Raw genomic sequence first — 22,346 nt, 5'->3', positions numbered from 1 at the left:
TGCAAACTCAGGTGTCTTCTATCAGCCAGGACTCATCATCTACCTTCTTCAGAGACACCAACACATTTGGAGAACACAATCTTGCAAATGCCGTGTCAGTTCCTGTCTGTGTAACAGGTATTCAGCTATTAGCTCGTATATAATGATTCCTATGAATCTGCCCAGACCAGATTCACCTTTATGAGTTTAAAAGCTCATGTCATCATTTCTACCTTCTGCTCCTCTGATACTGTATTTATTTGAAGAAGTAGTTAACGAACAACAGCTAATAAACTGAGCAATTTCATATCTGAGTTCCTCCAGCACTCTGGGGTGGATACCATCTGGGCCTGACATTTTCTACATGTTCCTTTTATTGATTTGTTCCAAATCTCTTCTACTGGCATTTCCATTTGAAAGAGTTAGTCTGACTCACGTCCTGCAGCAGAAATTGCTTTGTGGAGTCTCTGTGCTCCTCCACAGCAAGCGCAGTGATGAAGAATTCATTGAATTTTGCTGCTGCAGCTTCACCTTCTCCTTTCACACCGCAGTAAGATCTTGGGCTGTAACAGCTCTCCATGCCCACCGATCAGAATAAGGTTATTCGGTGTTCTCAGGAATGTTTATGGCCTGCTGTGGTTTTTTTTTTGTTTTGCTTTGTTTGTTTTTTCGCTTGGCTTATAGCACTGATTTATATATTCTCCATGCCACTTGCAAGCAGATGATTTAAGCTGGGGGGATGACTGCAGCAAACTGTGGTAACTTAAGTAATCTGTGCTATGGCCAGGCATACCCAAAAAGGCATGCCTCCCATACTTCCTGCAGTTGGTAGGAAAGAAGCCTTTTACCAAATCACTTGAATTTCACCCTAAATACCAGTGGTGCGTGCTGAGTCTGTGCTGGTGCCTTCCTGCTCATGTTGTAGTGCTGGACGTGACAAAAGAGGCTGTGGTGAAAAATAGCCCTAACTGTGAGCCCAGACCTTCCCAAAAAGGCAACAGAGAGCAGACAACAGAGCTGCTGGACTCCTTCCTTCTCTCCCAAACACAAACAGAAGTAGACCTGCATCCTGAAAGAGGGAGGAAGGAAGCATTGCTTGTGCTCAGAAGTATCCTAACAGCTGGCTGGGGCTGTCTGGGCCTTTGTGTTATTCACAGTGGGGGAAAAACTGCAGGAATGATCTGGCCCAGCCGGCTATTGGGTTGTTTACACTGCAAAGCAGCCAGCCCTCACCTGAGCTATTCACACTCAGAACAGCATAGCAGCACCTATCCCCTACCAGCAAAACAGAGCACTCGGTGGCTGGCAAGAGATACGTCTTTATTGATAATAAAACAAAACACTGTTAAAATAAGGCAGTAAGGTTATCGGTCAAATTCAACACACCTAATTGAAGGATTTCACGGTCGCAGGGGCCAGAACAATCAGCCCACTGAGTCTCAGCTCTCCCTGCAGTGAGCAGGTTGCTCTGCTCCAGAGCTGAAGCATCCCAGTACTCAATGAGCACAGTGGTTGCACACAGACTGAGGAGAACAGAGCTGTGGCTGTTTTAAAGCAAATGCATGGGGCTTCAGCATACTTGGGAGAGCTCTTAAGGAACAGTCACTGTGATGAAAAGAAAATGCTGAGGCTGCAGAAGGAAAGCTTCAAACATGACAGAATTTTGAGGTTTCCACTGAAACAAAATTTAAGTAACGCATCTGCCTTCCCCTCTTTCCCTAGTTTTGAATCCCAGCTCTCCCTCACCCCATGCACACTGAGGCACAATTCTGTCTCAGAGAAAAAAGGTAACTACTTAGCTGGCTGAGGAAGGTGACTTGTCTGTGAGGCTGTCTCAGGTTCCAGCAGGTCATTATCTTCTAGAAACAGCACAAGTGCTTCAGAATGGGGACCCTCCTTTCTGAGCTCACTGTAAGTCAGTGAGAGAGGCATACTTCTTATACTGACACCAACTCTTCCCCTCTGATTGAGGCTGTTGTGGTGTTTCACATTTTTGTTACGAGACACCAGTTGTTTTGCTGCTCTCTTACAGAAGAAGTTTCACAAACCTGCCTGTCCCTTCACACCTTCCAGCAGTTCGAGGCTCTGCTTAGGATATGGATCAGAGCAAGGGAGAGCAGCTTCTGTGTACATCAGTCTGTTTATCAACTGCAAAGCTCTACTTTAAAATAAGAATCCATTTCCTTTCCTGCTGCCTGGTGAGGAAGATATTCCAAGCTCGCTCTGCTATGAGGTCCTTCCTTTAAATTCCAGTATATGTTTATTCACGGACACTTTTAATCATTTCTTCTTTTGCCAACACTATTTTAAGCACAGAGATTTCCTTTGTCGGTGCTTAACTCATCAAAATAATGGCAGGTTGCAATCAGATCCCCAGTGAGCATTTGCTTCAGCAGGCTAAGCAACCCTACCTCTGGGGTCTCCATCTTGTAAGCTCGGCTCGCTCTTGTTTCATCTCAACAGTATTTCTCTGCACTTCTGTCATTTTAGATCCTCTTTCTTAGGGAGGGATAATCAGATTTGTATGTAATACCTCTAATCAGGTTTTGCCAGACCTAATAACAATGCCACGGATATGTCTTTATGCCAACAGGGAATACCTTGACCAACACACTGTATGATTTCATTTGCCCATTTCAGGGCAGAATCACATTACTGGTACATTAATGAGCCTGCAGCCAACACCCACACTAGGCTCCCACTGCTGCTCATCTGTTTCCAATTGATGAACAACTACTTTATAGCTCAATATTTTGTTACTAGCTCTCAACCACCCAGCTGTGCATTTCATAATCCAGAATTTCATTCCACTTCTATTATTACTGTTTTTGCAATAACCCATTTCTTTTCGGTCTCAACCTGACTACTCAGCAGCCAATCCCTACTCCAGAGTGACCTATAAGGGAAATCCACCACTGACCTTTTTCTGTTTGACATTTCCCCTTTGGAAGCTTTCCGTTGTTGTATCCCCTGTAGTCCTAAGCCTTCACTTTCTTTGGCTTTGCTCACCATGTAGTGAAGTGCACTAGAGACCACAACAAATGGGAATGCAAAGAAATCCTAATGGTTATTCAAAACAAAACAAAACATAGGAGTTTTAAACCAAGTTTCGTTTCTTTTTTAAGCCGTCAGTTTGAATTATGCTGCTGGTAGCTTAACTCTAGCTTTGCTTACAATCAGTCTTCCAAGATTCCATTTCAGGAAGTCTCCGCATTTCTCGTCTTTTCTCCTTTGGTCTCCTCCACCTCATGTCTCACCACCAGTTCTTGCTTTCGCTCCCTCCAGAGCTGGCCCTCAAGAGGCTGACGGCTGATCCAGCATGGGTGGCACGGCTCTCCCTGCCACCCACCAGCAATTACAAGGACAACGTCTTCATCCCTGGCTCCCTGCACTCACCACAGGATGAGGAAGCTGTGGGGCAGGAAAAACCACGGACCTTTGAGACCTTTGGGAAAGGCAATGGCTCTGACTCGAACGCTGCTGGGACAAGGCTGGCCAGCACCTTCCTCTCAGAAATGAGCACCCTCTTCGAAATGATTCTGTCCCAGAAGGTCCAAGTGCACAACGAAACAGGCTCGGGGCTTCTGCGGCAGCTGTCAGCACGTGGGAAGAGCCTTGGACTGGATGACAGTGCTCCTGTTCTGTAGGCAGCTTGGCAGCTGTAGCAAGGAGACGAGAGTCAAACAAAGCTTTCTCTATTTGGGTGCACATGTATTTTAAGAGGTCCAGAGCATCATTCATGTCTAGACTGATCATGATAGGCATATATCTCCCTTTGCCTCACCCCATCAAATTTCTCCACGACTGATTTCGCTGTGTTTAGCTCCCTTCCCCCTGCCTGTTCCTGTCTCTCCTCTTCTTCCACCCTCATCTTTCACCTTATGATCACACACAACTCACACAACAGCAGGAGGGCCCTCTCCTCCCAGGGCAGGCAGATTGAGTGAGGGGGCTTTGTCAGATCGCACCCGAGAACGACACAGATATACCCATGTGACTACAGGCTGTGCAGCACAGAGGATAAACTAGTATGGTCACGGACTTTGCAACATGCTGCAGAGTTCGGCTCCATGATCTCAGTTCTTATTTAAATAAAACAGGTTTTGTTTTTTTTTTTTCTAACGCTATATTTCTGCAACAAGGTCCAATATAGCTGAGACAATGCTGTGCTTGCAGAAAGCCTGAAAAGGCAACTCAGAAAGGGGTTTCTTCGCGATGCTTTCAGCTTTTTTCTAACACTGGGAACTTGGCATTTTGTAAAATGCCCCCAAATCACCCCCTTCTACTCTGGCATCTCTCCTGTGGTTACACTAGGTGCTCACAATTCCTTTTTCTACGCTCTTTTTTGAGGGCCACTGGATTTTGGAGCATAGTCCTTGCCCAGAAGCAGACAACAGATGGCTGGAGTCTGTCAAAGGTAACCTGGGAAAAGGGAAGCGTGAAAACAGCTTTGAAATATTCAGTCACAAGCTTCACCCATACTATAGGTTTTCATTTTGTTTCATGTGTATGTGAGCTCTTAAGACTGCTTTGGAATAACAGCATGTGTCGAAAAACTGAGATACAGATACTAGTAATAGAAGAAGAGGCACACAAAGGTGTTGTTAACCATGGGAACTTGAACTCAAAATGGCAAGACAACAGGGACACAGGCACTGGGAGAGGATCTGTAGGCTTTGGCAGTGGTACACAGCTGGCAGAGGGGTGGAGGAGCAGTAGAAGTTTTGGGAGAATGGAGACGACAGGTAAGCACTGCTGGATCACACACATGCAGGACTCCTTTCTCTGTACCATTGTTGTTTTGTTTTCCAACTAAGATACAAAGCACAGAACAAACATGTGTCACTCTAGCAAAGCGATGCTACGTAGAATCGTGCTATGGGAATAAAGGAAAGGCATCACTCCCACTGCTAAGGATACACAGCGCTGTTGCTTCCTGAGTGACTACAAAAGATATGTTGAGAAGAAACTGCCAGCCTACCCCCCATCACAACACAGGGCCAGCAGTGCTCTGCACACACTGCTTCCTTTGCCACACCACCTTTACATTAAAAACACTGCACTGAGTTCTCCACAGGTTCCGCACTTCACACAACAAAGGTTTCTCCAAAAGCAATTTGCTGGCACTGAAGCTGCTGCATCAGGTGTCTTAGGGAGGTATTTTTAGCCTTCACTTTTACTACTAAGTTGAATAAGAATGGACAGTGCCACCCAACAGATATGAGCTTTTCAAAAGCTGGGGGGTTGGACTCGATGATCTCCGGAGGTCCCTTCCAACCCCTATGACTCTGTGACTCTGTAAAAGCATCCTACCCACACTCCCTTTCCATGCACCCGGAGGTTACTGTGCCCTGTTTTTAGCATGCACACACAAGCACAGCAGCACAGAATCAGACACATAATTTTAAAGGAAACTAAAACTTTTTTTTTTTTCCCCTCCCTGTTGCTCTTGGGACCAAATAGCAAGAGCAACACATTAAGATTTCCCCAGGTGGCCTTCTTAATACCCCAGGCACCCACTGTTGTACTTGGAATCTCCAAAGTGCTTCACAGATGACCCCATCTCTGTCAATAAATTACACTGATGAGTTTACCCTAGCATGCTCATACTGCCACACTGCTGATACAAATGTCTTGCTGTTTTGTTTCACAAACAAAACAGGCTCTTGCACCAAAACAATGACAGTGAGCCAAATTCTAACTGAGATGCAGCTGTGCAAACTATGAGGGTGGCATATCTGTGACAGCGAGGAGTTGCAGCCTGACAGGATTCCTCTGCATCTTGGGGATGCACAGAGGACAAAAAAACGGCAGAGCCTCACATCTTCTTCTGGTACATCACTTCAACGTTCCCGTCAAAGGACAATCTTTACACAAAAATACATCACAGCAAGCAGGTTAAAAGGGAGACAAATTCCCCTTAGTTCAGTTTCCTGATTCTGCAAATTGCTTCCAGCTCCCCCCATCCCTCACTCCTGTCCTATCCCAATCACTGCGTAAGCACACTGTGGATTATTGCAGAATAGGAAATACACCCGAGGAATTTCCTGCTAATTGTATCCTGCTTGATAAAGGAAACGGTCCAAGAAAGTTTGGTCTGAGCAAAAAGACCAGATCAGAAGAACAATCTGAGCTATTGGATGCACTGAGCTGTTGCTGTGCCCCTCCCTGGCTGAATGGAGACCACAGCAAGTTCAGAATGGGGCTGTCGCCTTTGTTTTCAGAGCCTGATTTACACAAAGCACCAGAGCAGCACAGATAGCTACAGGAAGCTGGACAGTTTGTACATATGCCCTTGAATCAGCTTAAACTTGTGTGGACAAATGCCTTTTTCCGGACTCAGCTGCCCCAATGGAAGAAATTATCATACCAGCTGCTTGCCTCTGCTGCCTGACGTTGGCTACCGCCTGCTGGGAATGTCCCTTAGCACTTTGGTGGAAATGAGATGACGTGCTTAGCACACACGTACAATATAAATTTTGAAGCAAACCTTGCTTACTGTGACTCAAAGGGATGCCCCCATGAGAGCAACTCACTGCCAGAGCTGAAGGAATAATAACTGGGGACTGAAGGGCACCGACAAAGGCACAGGATGGCTGAAGACAGCATTACTTCCACCAGCACACGTAGATTCATCAATTGCATCCTACAGAAACCTAGGCCCTAATAACAAGAAAATACTCTCTTGCTTGCATTGTTTTGGACAAGGTCTTAAAGCAGACTGAACTGCTGCAGTGTCCATGTAGAGAGAAGCCCAGATTGTGCTGGAAATCTACCTTGAGGTAAGATCAAATTGCCTCAGGGACTGCAGGCCAGACTCGCTCAGTTAATTGCCAGCATCACCATACGGTGCCTTGGAAGCATTGCTCTGAAACCACGTGAAAGATGTACATAGCTACTGAAATTATAGCCCCAAACTGTACCCACCATAGCATGGTGGGAGATTAGCTTCACATGGAAGTGGAGGAGCATAAAAAAGGGCCTTGCGTTGGCAGGGAGAGGGCTAAGCCACGTGGTGGCATAGGAGATATCACAAGTTTTAATTTGAAAACCCCTGTACTGTAAAATAGCTTTCTGTTAATGGAAAAGGAACCTTCTCTTACCACTCACTACTACCCTGCTTCCAGTCCCACACAACAAGAAGGCCCACCTTCCCTTTTGCCTGCCTGTTCCACTTACCAGCTGCTCTAGTAACCACAGTGGTGGGGCTCCAAACCTTGCAGCTCCAGTGGACTCGCCCTGTTTCCTAGAGCATGGCTCCATTCAGTGCTGCCAAGGGTCATCATATGGAGTCTGTCTGCACTCCAGGAGTGGGGCAGGGTGAGGGCAGGTTGTCTTGGCTGGAAGGTATGGAGACCTGCAGGCATGCGCTCGGTGGCCCAGAAACAGGGGCTGGAGGAAGAGGCTCTCATTCCAAAAGGGAATGGGTGCTTTCTTTGCACATCTGAAAGTACATTAAAACAAGATCTTCATGATGCATCAGACTATGGGAACAGCTTTTCCACTTGACTGGAAATAGCTGTTAAGAAGTGCAAACAACTGAGAAAGAAAAGTGCTCCCTTGCCTTCAATAAAAAGGATTTCTTTTTGCCATGGTACTGTGCCACCCTTCCTCTGGCAATACAGGCCCATGTCACGATGCAGTCCCACAAACCCTCTTCACCCACGGCCCATTGTACCTTCCATCTCCTCTTCTATCACTCGCAGCCTCTCCTGAGCGTTCCTGTTCCCTGCAGCAGCTGACTGTCGATAGTGCCTCATCGCTTCTGCCAGGTTCTGCTGCACCCCAAGGCCCTTCTCATAGCAAACGCCCACATGGTATCTGCTTTGGGCATCCTAGCCACAGGAGACAGAACAGTAATCAGCCCCACACGATGGAGAAGTGACGACAGCGTACAAAAGGAGAACAGACAGTCCTTAGCACCAACTTTGAAGTTTATTCCTCTATCTTTGGTTCCTCAGACTGTATCTTTGGTAATTTTGTCCCTTCCTTTGACAAGCACATCGTCAAGTAGAAATTCTCACCAGATACCTCTGACTCCACTCCTCCCTGTCCCTTTCTAATTAAAGTCATTGATTGCCCTTCACCGTCCAGGTCTGTGTCACAGGAACAAAAGAGCAGCTGTCTCCCCAGAGCATCCAGACTGTCTTGGGGGTCAGAGCTAAAAGGCCTCACTGCACCCACATCCTGCTCACACCCAAACTGTGAACACACCCTGTGGAATACCGTACTACAGTTCACACAGATGTCTTGTAAAAACAGAACAAATGCCAGAGGTCTTGTTACCAAGGCCGGAAGATTCCCCTTGGCAACCCTGCAGTCCATCAGGCCAGCAACGCAACAGTGAACCACTAGCATGCTCAGCCCCACCTAATTATATTCCAGAAGAAATCTCAAGCAGCAGAAAGGAAGTCAAGCAAGTAAGTGTTACAGAAAAAGCATGAACTACTCAGGCACATGCAACTGCTGAGGATGAACCAGAAATTGCAGATGGGTCAGCAAATCCAAACCCATAAATATGTCTGCATGTAAGATGTGCACTTTATGTTTCTCATCTAATGCTGGGAACATGGTCTCAAGCAAAAAGAAAGATGACAGTCCTGAAGACATTGAAAAACACACACAGGCAAGTGGTCATGCAGACCTTTTCCAGTGAAAAAGCCAGCAATGCTACTTGAATAGCGTAACTGCCAGAAAAGTGATCTAAATAAGGCTTTGGGAGAAAAAAAAAAAAGTAAGTGGCAAGTTTGCAAGTTTTAATAAAGCCATAAGAAAGGAACATATTGCAAGTGTTGCTGTCTGGGATCTAGCTGGTGGAGGAAAGCAAAGAACTCAATGAGTGGGCGCCCTGCAAAATGTTTCGAGTCTCAGTTTATGACAGCAATAAACTTCTTTAGAGATGAGGTAAGCATGTTGAAGGCTTGACTGCTCAGATATGACAAGATACAAAGTTAGATAAGTATGAAATATTCCACTAGTGGTTTCTTACGTGATGAACACCTCAAAGACCACCACCAGGAGAGGAGATCTCCAAATTAGCATGGCATGTGTGACTGTAATATACTTTGAAATCTGACTCAGTTCTTTAAGAACACTCTTTAACACATTTCTTATATTCTGTGCTTGTTCCGATAAAATTAGGGAGAATAAAATAGATAAAATGGTTACTTTGGTAACCAAAGTAAAACACAGTTCTCTGAAGTGTTGCAGTGTTTGGAAGAACGATTGTCAGAACTACCCCTGTGGCTTTCACACAGCAAAAACCTGAAAAATATCAAATCTCTGAATTTTTGTGTTTGTTTTCTCCTCCTTAAGTTGTAGTTAAACAGTGCCATTTCTCCTTTACTCACAACCAATAGTCTTTTAGCCAACTAAACGTAAGTTCTACTGAACTGAAACACTCCAGGGTGCCAAGGGTAATTGAACATACTCATGGAGGATTTTTTCCAGCTGAACACATGGGGTTACATCCCAGGGATCCTGCACATATGCCTGTCATCAAAGACAAGGCTGTGGTACGTTTGTGGCCAACATCCACTGGGAAGCAGAGTTGGGGAAACATGACTGGCTTCTGAGAACTGTCTTGGCTGTGACCTAAACTCTGACCTACTAAGGAGTACTGCTGGGACCAGCAGTTACCTCTTGGATTTTCTGCTTTCAGGGCAGCAGCATCCAGCAAAGGACAATCAACTATTTAATGAAATGATTCACTGATATTTTGTGCAGCACACGCATCTGGCATCAGACTGGAAGGAAGAAATCATCTATGAAGCTTACAGGAGATCTCTAGCAGAGTTGGAATTAAACACTATATCAACCATCAAGAACACGATGTCTGAGCATTTGGGGCTATCCTTGTCTATTCTCACCACTGGTCTAATATCTGCATCCTTAAAAGTGGGTGAAAACTGTAGTCATAAAGTTTGCAAGAGATGTAATGTCATTAAGAGTCATCAAACTTACTAAGAATTAATTAATGAAGACCTCACAACACTATGAGTGGGCAAGGCAATCACAGATGAAACTGCTGACAAATGCAAAGGAATGCATATAGACACAAATTGGGAATCACTGTGATATCTACCTGAAACCACCAAGTCACCAATCACAAATGGGATAACAGCATTAGGAACTATTAGAAAGGAATACAGAACTAAGCAGAGGATCTCATTATGCCATATCCATGGCATGCCTTCATCATGAGTCCAGTTTTAGTCCATGTATTTTAAGATGGATGAAAATTAGAAAAAATACAGAAAAGACTGACTAAAGAAATACTACAGTTTAACTACATGGAGAGACAAAATAAACTAGTGCTCTGCAGCCTGCAAAAGAAGTGACTCACAGAGGATATACCGAAGGCTGACAGAATCAGAAGTGCTTGCCAGAAGAGGGAAGTTATTCATTATTTTCCATTACAAAGAAGTTGTAGGAACTCAAGTTAAAATGAAAGAGTTCTTCAGAAGAAAAAACCCTAGCTCCTTATAATACACTGCAATCTGAGAATGAGTGAACAATGTCACAGTGCTATAAAGAAAGCAGAAATTAAGCTGCAAGACATGAGACGTTATACTTCTCTAAGTATGGGTACGACCACAGGAGCAGTACTGTGTCAGGCACTGTCCTTCAAAAACAAAACAAAACAAAAAACAAAACAAAAAAAAAAACACACAAAAAAGCATGGGTCACTTGGAAAAACTTCAACAGAGACAAAGAAGATCCAGACAACATGACGTGTGAGGAGAAACTGAAACAACAGGAGAAGGTTGAATGGGGATTTAAGTATTTAAGTACATAAAAGATCCCTGTAAAGAAACAGAAATAGTTTTTTCATCCCCTCTATAGGAAGCAAGAAATAATGGGCTTATTTTGAAGAACAGATTCAAGATAGACACATGAAATTCTCCCAGTGATACAGTGGTGAAAGATTTTGACTGGAAAGGTGTAAAGGCTCCATAACAGGAAAGCTTTAAAATTATGCAAGGGGAGCATTTGTTGGAAACTGCACAAACACTGGTTCTGTAAGAACTGCTCCAACCTAGTATGGCATTTTCTGTGCTCATGTTTTGTAGGGTGTGCGTCCCAGGGCCTGCTTCCTCCCCAGGGTGTGCCAGTATTCCACTCTGACCTTTCAGACAGCACAGTGAAGTCCTGGCAGTCACTTCACTCCCACCTCAAGAAGCCCTGAAATCTACCACCTGTAACTTACAAAAATCCCAAAGTCAGAACAACCACAGCTCACAAAGGGATTACTTACGCCATTCTCTGCTGCCAGCAGTAGGTACTTGAGACCTCTCTTTTCCTTAGGTTGTAGCCCCCTCATGTAGAACACTCCGAGATAAGCCTGTGCCTGCAGCAAAACCACATGATACAAATCAGCCAGGATTTTCCACCTTAATTACTCCTGTTTTTGCAAGTTGTCCAAATGCCAGTAAAAGCTCTGCTGCTGGAGCAGAGCATAATCTCTGGCAACTCATCAGGGACACCTGTGAGACTCACGTGCACAGTATCGTGATTACAGCAGAGCTTGCTAGGAGAATGAAGGCTGTCCTAAAAAACTCAGTCTGTCATTATAATCATGAAAAATCCCATTTGATCTACAAAACTCCACTACACACAGTAACACCACCATACTAACAGTATGAGACCCAGAATCTTGTTTCAAACTGTACTGTGGAAGTCAGAGCCAGAGAACGGCTCCTACTCGTGAGCTGTCCGTTAGACATAGCAGATGTACTTCCTGGAACAGTGTGCTACATGAGATACAGTCACTGCCAGAATGGCTTGCATTCATAACACAAGATGCCACATGCCTAAATGTATCCCCTAAAGAGTGGGAAAGGAGGACAGGGTACACAGATCTATGAGGATGAATCATCCTGAAAAGTCAGAGATACTGTATGAGGATCTATTCCTACTCAAAGCATCTCACAGAAGTTCCTCCACCAAAGCAACCTGTACTCTTGCCATTGAGGGGCAATGAAATATAGTTTTTCAACTGTAGGTCAGTTTTCCTAAGCTGCAGGTCTAATCTAGGCATTGGAAAGGACAATTACATGCATGTTTGGCTCCAGCTTCAGAGCTGATGTAATTCAAAAGCAGGCACCTGAGTCATACATATCCTGAAGTTTTGCAGTCAGACTCATGCTTGTAGAGCAGGATGATAGGCTAGTCTAAATGGGGCAAAACTGGGATCCTTGCACTTTAGGAACAAAAGATATTTTGGAAAGCTATCTCTACAATGGCTGCAGGCAAGAGAAAGATCTGGAGAGATTATTCTACCAGAGTTTGAACCGCTCTTAATCCTCAAGGTGAGAATGGCTTTTAGTGATGTAAAAAGTATGCCAGAACATGATGTTTGATCCAAATACAGATGTGGTGGAGATCTGTGGTAACTGGGGATACACTTTGCATTCTGGGAACCTGAAATCTACTTTCATGAAGACCCCTATCTTTTGGATGCAGCAGCTTGTGTTCACTGACAGCTGATGCATCCACGCTGTACGTTCTCCAGGCATGGAACATAAAAGGCTGCCACCTGGCACTAGAGAATGGGCCACTTAACAGGACTCTAAGAATTGGTGCATCAAACTCTGTTCTCTTTTGTAAATTAAAAAAGAGCCTTACATAGTTGGTATCAGTTATGGCTGCATCCTCTCTTCAACCAGGAAAGCTAAGAAGCGAGTATTTATCTCAGGCACATGATAGGACCAGAAATTGCACGTTACTAACAGGCAGAAGTCCCATAAGCATATAGAAAACCTGTTTAGCGGGTTTATGAGAGCCACAACAAAAAGCCCAATAGGAAAACAGACAATCAGCACTGTTGACAGAATGGGCACCTTGTTGACCGGCATATGCAGGCAGGGCTGTCCCCATACACACGCAATGGTAGGAGTATTTAGGGAGAATTTTGCTTTTCGTCCTAAAAAAACCTGTTCTCTTTCCTATGAAAACGTTCAGCTTCTATAGTCACTCGCACGTGGTGGACACCAACCTCTGTAAGTCCGGCCTCTGCTGCTTGCTCCAGGAAAGTCACTGCCTTCTGAAGCCTGTGCCATTCATTTTCAGGACTGTGGCATAAGAGGCACCTAGCATAGCGGTACTGTGCCATGGGGTGACAGCTGCTGGCTGCACGGTAGTAATAAAAAGCTGCCTGGAAACAGAGAAACATGCTTGTGTCAGTCAGGTAATACGTGCCCTCAAACATGATGCGACTCCCCTCTGGCCAGGACAAGCTTAACCTCTCTGTCCAGACTATCATAAGCTGCACATGCTTACCCTGGCAACCCTCCCACACTGTCCTTCTTCACTGCTGAAGAACATGAGGTCGTTCAAGTGAGACAGTGGACTACCACTGTACAAGAGCCCTCTAACCACCTCTGCCTTCCTAGTCAAAATTCCGAGTTTTGAGGGCTATGGCACTGGGCCATCAATACCAAAGCTTACTTCACGCCAGTGGGGATCTGCACAATTACTCAAAACAAGCAGCCTTTGCAGATCTTTTCGGGTACAGAAGGATGCTGACTACGGCTGCACTCACTAGGTGGCAGGCTGTAGTTAAGGTAGCCAAACTGAAAGGCTCATGATGTAAAGAAATGCTTGGATGTGCAGTGGTGTTTTAAATACAGCAACATGACAGGTTTCTCCTGGGTACTCTTGCAGCTGCTAGTGGCACAGCCTGTGTACCTGCAACAAGACCTCAGCAGCTATGAGAAAGGGGATTTCAGGAGCACATCTCCAAGGGGATCTACGATACTGAAGCCAGCACTGCAACCTGCAGCTTATATTATTTCCAGCATTTTCCAGTCAGACTTTGGAGACTGTCACACCCATTCAAAGGGAGAAAAGTGATTGCACACCCAATGAAGACCGCTTCCATGGTGCGTGCCACACACATACACGACTGTACAAGCATTGGATACCTTTTCCAAGTCTTTTTCTGTGCCTCTGCCATGCTCATAACACAGACCCACATTGAACTGGGCTTTGCTGTAGCCTCGATCTGCTGCCAGTTTGAAGCAGGTATAGCCTATCTGGTAATGGCCTGCTCTCATACTTTCAATCCCTGGGAAGAAAATGGTGTGAAAACAGAGGAAGAGAGCAGAATGCAGTCTCAAATGCAGCAGACACTCCCCAGAGCTACTGACCATCCTTGCCCCATGCCAAGTGGTCTGGCCCACTCCTAGCAGGCTCACCAGCCCCCATCCCACACAGTCAAAGTTTTCACAGGGAAAACAGCAACACTATATTTTAGGAACTATTCTGATCTCATTGCAAAGAAGGACCATGTACTAGCACAGCATATGGTTAATGGAGAAGCAGTTTACTTTTCTAGTGCTGCAACTAGTGGTGTATGTAGGGCAGGGAGTTTTTTCTTAGATCACTACATCTTCCTTCAGCTCTTCTTAGAGTTGCAGTTCTGCAATTGCTTTTTCAGCTTGCCAGGAAGACTGAGATCTCAGACAATGAAAAAAGAGCTATGAAGATAGGACAGCTCATGTTGCAAAAAGGACAGAGATGACTTAATTTCCAAATACAGATGTCAGGACAACAGTGCAGATTTCAACCAAGCCTGGATTTAAAAATGCTGACATAAATCAGGTGGCAGGATGAGACAAAGGGCAATAAATCTCTGAAAGTATAGTTGAAATTGCTGAAAGAAGGCTTCAGTTTGGGTATATGCCATCTCTGCCTTCACATAAGGCCTGCAACCATTTGGAGGCCTTCCAAAAAGAGGAACGTGTGGTTTAAGGACAAAACAAACCCAAGTCCACATTACCAAGGATATTGAATGCAATGGAAATATCAACACGGAAAATCTGCTGCAACTGAAAAGCAGCTTCCTCCAAATGCTCTCGCTGAGCTGGGTTTTCCTGCAGGGTCAAAGAAGAAAGTTATAAGACAGCAAAAACATACAAACCCTAAAAGAGATTCTTCTTGGAAATGGAGCAATCTGATATTTGTACTGTCCTGTAGTAAATCAAGAGGGTGATGTAATCTGGTGTCACGTATCCACACAAACATCTCCCTGTTTTACACAGACATTGCTCACCTCTGAGCAGGGGGCCTGGTGTACTCACTCAGATATCATTAGAACATATCAGAATTTAACATGCCACACATAGTTCTCCTCCTCAAAAGTAAGGTTCGCCCTCATTTGCCCTCCAAGATCAGTGCACAATTGCATTTCTCTCTGTCAAACACGCACTGACATACCCATATATCCTTTACACAGTTCAAGCTGAGCCCACACTGACAGCTTACTGAACACTGCAGTCTCCTTAATAAAACCCTGCAGAAACAATGTATTCTCTTCCTCAGTAATGAACAGTATTTTTAACTTCACTGGAGCTCTGGGAGGTGGGAGGATTAGCCTGGCCTGCAGCTTTCATTTCCAAGCTTGAGTACAAATTTAGTGCCATCGAGCGGCAGCAGCACACACTGCACATAAGCTGAGATGCCTCTGCACGGGGAGTCACACTGCAAAAATGCCCCTTGCCACCAAAGAGCTTTACAGCTCACCCAGCACTTCGAGCTGCTCACAGGAGGACAAGACACAGACCGACTCATCTCCTCTCCAGAGAGCCTCCTGAGACCCGTCCCACTGCACATGGCCCTGCAGATGGATGGGAGCTCATTTCTCACCTCCCTGGGCAGACCAAGTGAAAACCTTTCTGCTAGAGGAGGTCGCATTCACATCAGTGAGGATCTCACTTTGTTAACTGCTGAATATATTTCCATTCTGTTCAGAGTGTCCTTGAGTAATTGCTAAGCAGACTGACTTTTAAAATGGGGAGCTCTGGATTGCAAGGAATTAACAGGCTTAATCACAACAAAAACAATAATATGATTTACAACCTCATGACTCAACCTGATATACCCTCTTTGAGCACAAAGTCTCTCCTCTCTCTAACAAACAAGTCTCAGTCTTGATTTGCAGCTTTGGGAGGGGTGACACCACCTTCTCCAGTCACAGACTTGCCTGGAGAAAACCAAAATAGCAACAGTACACAGACACCTAGAGAATGATAGCATCAAAATGCAGATATACCACACTGGTGCTACTTGGTGTTTTTTTTTTTGGTCTACATTTTCTTCCAGTGCTTCTTTACTAGCACTGCTGTTACACAGACACTCTAAAGGACAGAGACGTCAGTTTGTGGCTCTTGGAACTCTGCTCTGGCTAAAGGGCAGCACATCACATCTTTCATTCTCCCGGCCTCCAGTTATGCAGTGCTGAAAGCAGTCTTGCGTGTGAGTGGATTGCTCAGGCTCTGCTTGGGGTTGCACTGAGAAGCTTTTCTGTAGCAAAGGGGCCTCAGGCACAGACGGAGCTCACGAAAAAATGAAAGCTTACCTTTGTACTGTGCGGAACTGGCCTCAGGCTGGAGCACTGAGGGACTGGGAACTCCCCTACATTAAAAGAGGGACAAAAAACAGGGTTAAGCAAGGCTGTATATTCACGTCTTCCTTCTGATACCTTTCTCTGCTCTTCAATTCTTTCCTAGACTACTGATCGTGTGCCCAGTTAGGGACATTGACAACAGAAGGAACTGTGACTGATCTGACCTTGCTATCACAATTACTAAGCACCGTGTGAATGCAGCCCTGGATTCTGCAGCCAGCTAACGCACCTCCTCCACAAAGGGCCCAATCTTGACCTGCTGGTACAAAAAGACAGTCTCCCACTTATTTGGAAAGTTTGTTCCAGCACCTCGTAATCATGGCTTTAAAAATCTGTACTTCATTTCAAATTAAATACATCTGGTTTCTGCTCTCCGTCACTCGCTCTCGTAGGCTTTTGTCTCTTCACTAAAAAGCCCATTCTCTTTTTCAAAGTCCTGTTACAACTAATCAACCCCTCTTGATTCTTTTCTGTGATTCTAAACAGACTGAGCTGTTCACATCTTTCAACTGAAGTACTTTTCTGCCTGAGCTGATTAATTTTATGACTTTTTTTTTGCCACTAGTCCTGAAATTTCAACATTGTTATTGAAGTGAGGACACTCTCACCAGTGTCATGGAAAGGATAAAATTGCCTCCTTATTCAAATTCATAACTGCCTAGTTTGCATGTGTCAGAATCATATTTCTGTTCCTGCTGGCCACAGCATCACACTGAGATCTTATGCCTAGGCGCCTGCCTACCCTAGCTCCTTTTCCAGGTAATTTTCCTTGCAGTCTACAGTCCTGCTTCTGCAAGGGGATGATCAGACACGCTATTCTGGCTGCGCTGTTTGCAGGCTCACGTTATCACCCCACCTACTCATCACTGCCCTCACAAGGATGGTGGCACAGCCACCTGTTTAGCCACTATCTGTCTGAGTTCAAGCAGAATCATCTAATGAAAGCATCTACAACAAAAGCTCAGGCACTTTGCTCTCGACAGCACCGTGCTGGAAGTGATTACACAAGCATTTATGCCAGCTGCTCCAAGAGTACAGTGACCTCCAGCAAAAAGGACGAACAGCGAGGTTTGACTGAGGCCAATTATTTTTTAACCTGAATCACCATAAGCAGCCATGTCCCACTGGGCACCTAACGCCAGGTGGTGAAGCCGGGATCACTTTAAGCTGGTGCTGCTAGCAGAAGTAGCTGTGTCCTCCCCACATCTTCCCATCACCTTTTCAAGCTGCATGGCTGCAGAGCAGGGAACTAAAAAGAGTGAGAAGTCTTTTGGAGCCTGGACTGCCATCACCATATGGCTCTGCAAACGCCTGTGCTGGCAACAGGGGCAGAAGTGAGCATGGGACAGGCAAGATCACTTCTTCTAGTGCCTGTACCAAACAGTAGGGCATGAAGCTGTGACCTGCCTTCCAGCTGCAGCCTCATTATTCCTGGATAAACAATTCCCCTCTGGCAGTATTAGAATGTATTTTATCTAAACAAGTCTCACTCACCCAACAAGCAAGATCACTATGGCAAACACAAGTTCAGTTCACCATTCCACCAAAAGTAATATAGTCTGCAAATTTATTAGTTGTACTTTACATTTATTTTCAGATCAAACATAAAATGATCTGATCTTCCTCACTGTAACTCTCAATCTTCTGTCAGTATCTCCCTCATGATGTAGTTCGGTGTTGTTTTTTTTTTTTTAAACAACAGTAAGTCTTGTGAAAAAATAAATAAATTGTCTGTATTAAAAAAATGTCCAAACCATTCATTTAAAAAACATTAATCCTTTCATGTGCTCAGAAAATTATCAGACTGTAGAAGCATCCCATACATCCTATACCTCCCCACAACTGGAAGTCTCTCCTCAAATCTAATCCCAGTAATCTTCCCAGACTACAGTTGCCACTCCCAGAGATCAGAAGATCATTTGGAAGAAAACAGAGGGACCAGTCAATCCTGACACTCAGTCCTATCTCCTGATGGATTAAATCAATGAATTCTCTTGGAAGTCTCATTTGAAGCTGGGCAAGCCACAAATCAAAACACCTCATGGAAATCATTACTCTTAGAACTTGTCTCACAGCAGCCCTCTCCAAACCAGGCACACAATCTAACACGTTGTTTAGGTTCCTTCAGTTGTATGTGGAGAAATAAAGGCACCCCCAAGCAGCACAGAATCTTGTTCTGCTTCAGCAAATTGAGATTAGAATTTTCTGTGCAACAGTATTTCTACCCCTTTTAATCTGTGTTATGATGTAACATGACTATGTACCCCTTTTTTTTTTTCCCCCATGAGATCTTACAGCTAATAAATATTCTGTGTTTCCCCACTGTTCATCCTGCACTTACCAAATGTTACTCGAAGCTAACTCCAAATGCAGATTTATTAACCTTCTCATAGATAGTCTAGATTGCTCACAACGAAACATCCAAACACTTCACAGGAACTAATTCACAACAAGAGCTGGCCACAATCCAGGATTTCTGCCTCATGGAAAATTTGAGTGTTTCCAATTGGTTTCATTGTGCTTTGAAATGAAAACACACTTTGGAAATGCCTGTAATCTCAGAATTGAAATAACAAATTTTACAGTCCTGTCAGGGGTAAAAAACAACTCCCCAAGGCAACATTCAGCTGCTGTACCACTGAGAATGGCTGTAATCACCTGCTTCTGCACTACATGCCTTTAACTTTCAGAAAGAAAAGCTCTGAGCGAGACAAAAATTGGATGAAAAAATAGGATGTGATCATGCACCTCAAAACTTGCTGACAGTAATACTTGGAATTATATGTTAAGCAACTTTTCAACAGATTTCCTCAAGATTTCTTTTCAAACACACTTTTTGGGTTTTTTTTTCTTTTCTAAAGTAATAGATTCTATCCTACTGTGTTACACTAAAACTGGGATGGGTTATCTGCCCAGCTGGGATGTTTGTATACATCACAAAGGTCTTTGCCACTCAAGAAAACAGAGTACCTGTTTCTAGCAGTTTCAGAGTAGCACATTTCTGCTGCCTACCAGTCTTTGTCACTACTTTAAAGCAAAAGAGTCAGTCTCTCTTTACAGTTTGCTCTTTCTCATCCTCATCTATGCCATTTTGGTTACTGTTTTTTAAGACAGAGTGCTCTTCCTAAATTGTTCAAGGTGCAGCTATGTTACACTTACACAGATCTATGATACTGTTTTGGCCTCAGCTCCTTCCTTTGCAATAAATAACATTTCATGTACCTCACTGCTGTGAGCACTGACTTAACAGTTCCAATGCAATCATTAATTTGAGACTCTTCACTCTGTATGTATATTTACAGTTACAGTTCCCTGCAAATACTCCTTCAACCTACCTTGAGATCACTCTCTTAGGTCCTTTGCCAATCTTTTGCTGTGACTTTTAGGTTTGACTGTCCTGAATAATTTTGTAATTCATTTGCTTCTCCTGTCACCTCACGCATCACCTTTTTCCAAATCACTGCTGACTCTGCTAAGCAGAACAGGTTTCTGTAAAGCACTTAGGGGAATCCACTGGTAATGGCTTTCCATCATGAAAGCCATTTCTTACGCTTTAAGGAATTTCTAGCCGAAGAGCAGTCCCTCTGTCTTCCCTCACAACAGCTTTATTCCTCCAGATAGCTTTGGCTTAGGTCCTGGTTGAAAGATTTTCAGAAAGCTAAAAGCTGGATAATCTTGCTCCACATGCCTGTTGACTTCTCCAGAGAACTCTAATAGATTTACAAACTCTAACTCTGTTCTCTGTTAAGACTCAGGTAATGGAGCAAGCTGGTCAGAGAAATGGCTTCCTAAGCCCTTCCAGACCTTTGATATAGTACACTCATCCAGGTACCTAACATTTCTATTCTATAATACAGTTTCTATCACACTATAATTACATTTTTTGCAGTTTCATGGCACAAACAACCCTGCTTTTCGAAGGCTAGTGTTTAATTCGTCAGTGTTCAGTCTGGTCATACAGCAGATTTCAGCTCTGGATTACACACCATCATTAGAGACTTAGTGATTTCATAGCCTCCAGAGAACATGTGAACAAAGAGCGTGTGGCCTCAGTGACTTGTCACGGTTCAATTTGTCAGTTTGCCTAAAAGCTCTCCCAATTGACTCTCAGTAGGAAACTGTTAGATATAGACACACATTCATTGCCAACTGTGCCAAGTGAAGACAGACCTGTCTCCACTTATCCCCCACCACCTCTCCCAGAGGTCCATGTCCAGTCATCTGCCAGCAAGGCAGTGTATCTGAATGCTTCTTAATACGCTTCAGGCAAAAGCAGATGGGTTAAACAGTCTAATTGGCAGTTTAGGTAAATTAACCTGGCTGTTTTCCTGGAGCTAATTAGGAACATGGAAACAAAATGCTCCATTTGCCAACTGATGGGAATGGTAACCTCTGGCAGGAGATGGCTTTGATAAGCAGTGATGGGCAGTAGCTTAAATCAGCACAGAAGCAAGCAATGAACGGGGAACCCCCTTGACCTTTCTTGCAACATGTTACATCATCTAACATCTGTGAGCTGTTTATTTAATGTGTCTCATCTACACCACAATCATACGTTCCTGAAAAGCTACTATTAGTACTTATACATCTACTGAATAAATGTATTGTAGGCTTAATCTGACCTTCCTTGATATGACTTAATGTTTTAGATGTTAGGGCACATTTTCCTGGATGACGCTACTTTTTAAAAAGTATATTTTCTTGTTTTTGTAAGACCTGTTTTAATAAGGATTCCTTTAATATCCCCTCTCACCACCCTGTCTGCAGCACAAGCACTCATTTTCATACTCCTGGAAGAAAATAATTCCCTTAGCATCATTTTGTATAGTGAGCCTCTCAGATCACTCTGCAATACTCTCTTGAATAACTCTTGATTACAAATGTCTATCCACAATAAAAGAACAGAAACTGGATGTTGTATGCTGGTCACAAAGGCAGACCAACATTGGGAAAGTCAATACTGCTGCACAGTTATACCATGGGCTCATCCCTGCCTTCAGGAGCTGTTTTCTCCCTGTCTCTGGACTCTGATTCATCACTCCAGAGTTCTCTCTTTCCATTCCCTCCTCTATGTTTCAAGAAATGGCTACATGCTTCTTGGGTCCTAGCTTTGCCTTAGGAAAACTCTGAAGTCCTTCTGCTACAGGCATCCTGCCCTGTAGCACATTGCACATACCTTCTTCTGCCCACAGCTGCCTCTCTCCTGGCCCTGAGGGGATGTCTGAGGATGAATTCTCTGGTGCAACCTCTGCTTTCTGCAGGAAGCAGGGGCCCAGCTGGGCACAGGGAAGGCCGGCCGAGGCATCAGGCACCACTGAAACACAGAACACAAGTCAGTTCCCATGAGCCACGCCGCCTCTGTTCTAGGAGGCAAAGCAGAACTTATCTATTCTAGTTGCCTTCTCTGCTCTGGCAATAAAGCCGAGCAGGATTGCTCACGGGGTAAGGCCCAGATCAGAGGACCAATATAATGGGAAGCAGAATGTAATGCAGGATTGCATCAAACAGGTAAGAAAGAGTAAGATTCCCCGAGCAGATACCAGCCCTCGATCCCTCCAGAGAACTTGAAAACTGCCTGTCAGCTTCTGACAGCAGCACGAGAGATGTGAGCTGTCGGGAGGCAGAAATCCTGCCCACAGCCGGGTCCTCCCAACCCAGCGCTGCTGACCTGCGTGCCGTGCGGGCAGCGAGGGCAACCAGGGAGGCCTGGGCTCCCTCCTGGCGTCCGGCAGCGATCGCAGCCACGAGATCTGCCTGACCAGCTGCAGCAGGAGCGCGGCCAGTGCTCCCTGAAATAGAGACAACACAAGTCAGGGGAGTTTCCAGCCCACAGCACTTCTGGACCCGGCTCCCCGCAGGGCACGGCGTCCCCCGCCCACCCAGCCGCTCCTCACCCAGGTGACGGCGTCCAGCACGGAGTAACGCGGCAGCAGGCCGGGCAGCGGCTGCCGCCGTCCCT

At 44.8% G+C, this 22,346-nt stretch overlaps 2 protein-coding genes across 2 annotated transcripts in view; one reads left to right on the top strand and one right to left on the bottom strand.

The window, feature by feature from the left end:
• PCDH12 (protocadherin 12) overlaps nucleotides 1–4,091 on the top strand; it is a 9,847-nt gene extending 5,756 nt beyond the window's left edge. Inside the window, exon 4 of the mRNA XM_010718851.3 lies at nucleotides 3,265–4,091. Coding sequence (XP_010717153.1) covers nucleotides 3,265–3,626 — 362 coding nt within the window. The 3' untranslated portion in view covers nucleotides 3,627–4,091. The remainder of the gene's footprint in view (nucleotides 1–3,264) is intronic.
• DELE1 (DAP3 binding cell death enhancer 1) lies at nucleotides 1,283–22,344 on the bottom strand (the record flags this gene model as incomplete). The annotated part of the gene is made up of 11 exons (XM_031555647.1): nucleotides 1,283–3,638; nucleotides 7,159–7,423; nucleotides 7,658–7,814; nucleotides 11,237–11,329; nucleotides 12,977–13,135; nucleotides 13,905–14,047; nucleotides 14,762–14,855; nucleotides 16,340–16,395; nucleotides 21,564–21,701; nucleotides 22,056–22,176; nucleotides 22,282–22,344. Coding segments are annotated over 10 exons (1,281 nt in total), but the record flags the coding sequence as incomplete, so codon positions are not given.
• Nucleotides 22,345–22,346: the final 2 nt, after the last annotated feature.

Source organism: Meleagris gallopavo, chromosome 15 (genome assembly GCF_000146605.3).
Source record: "Meleagris gallopavo isolate NT-WF06-2002-E0010 breed Aviagen turkey brand Nicholas breeding stock chromosome 15, Turkey_5.1, whole genome shotgun sequence".
In the NCBI taxonomy this organism is placed as follows: domain Eukaryota; kingdom Metazoa; phylum Chordata; class Aves; order Galliformes; family Phasianidae; genus Meleagris; species Meleagris gallopavo.
This window is presented reverse-complemented; position numbering and strand designations above follow the sequence as displayed.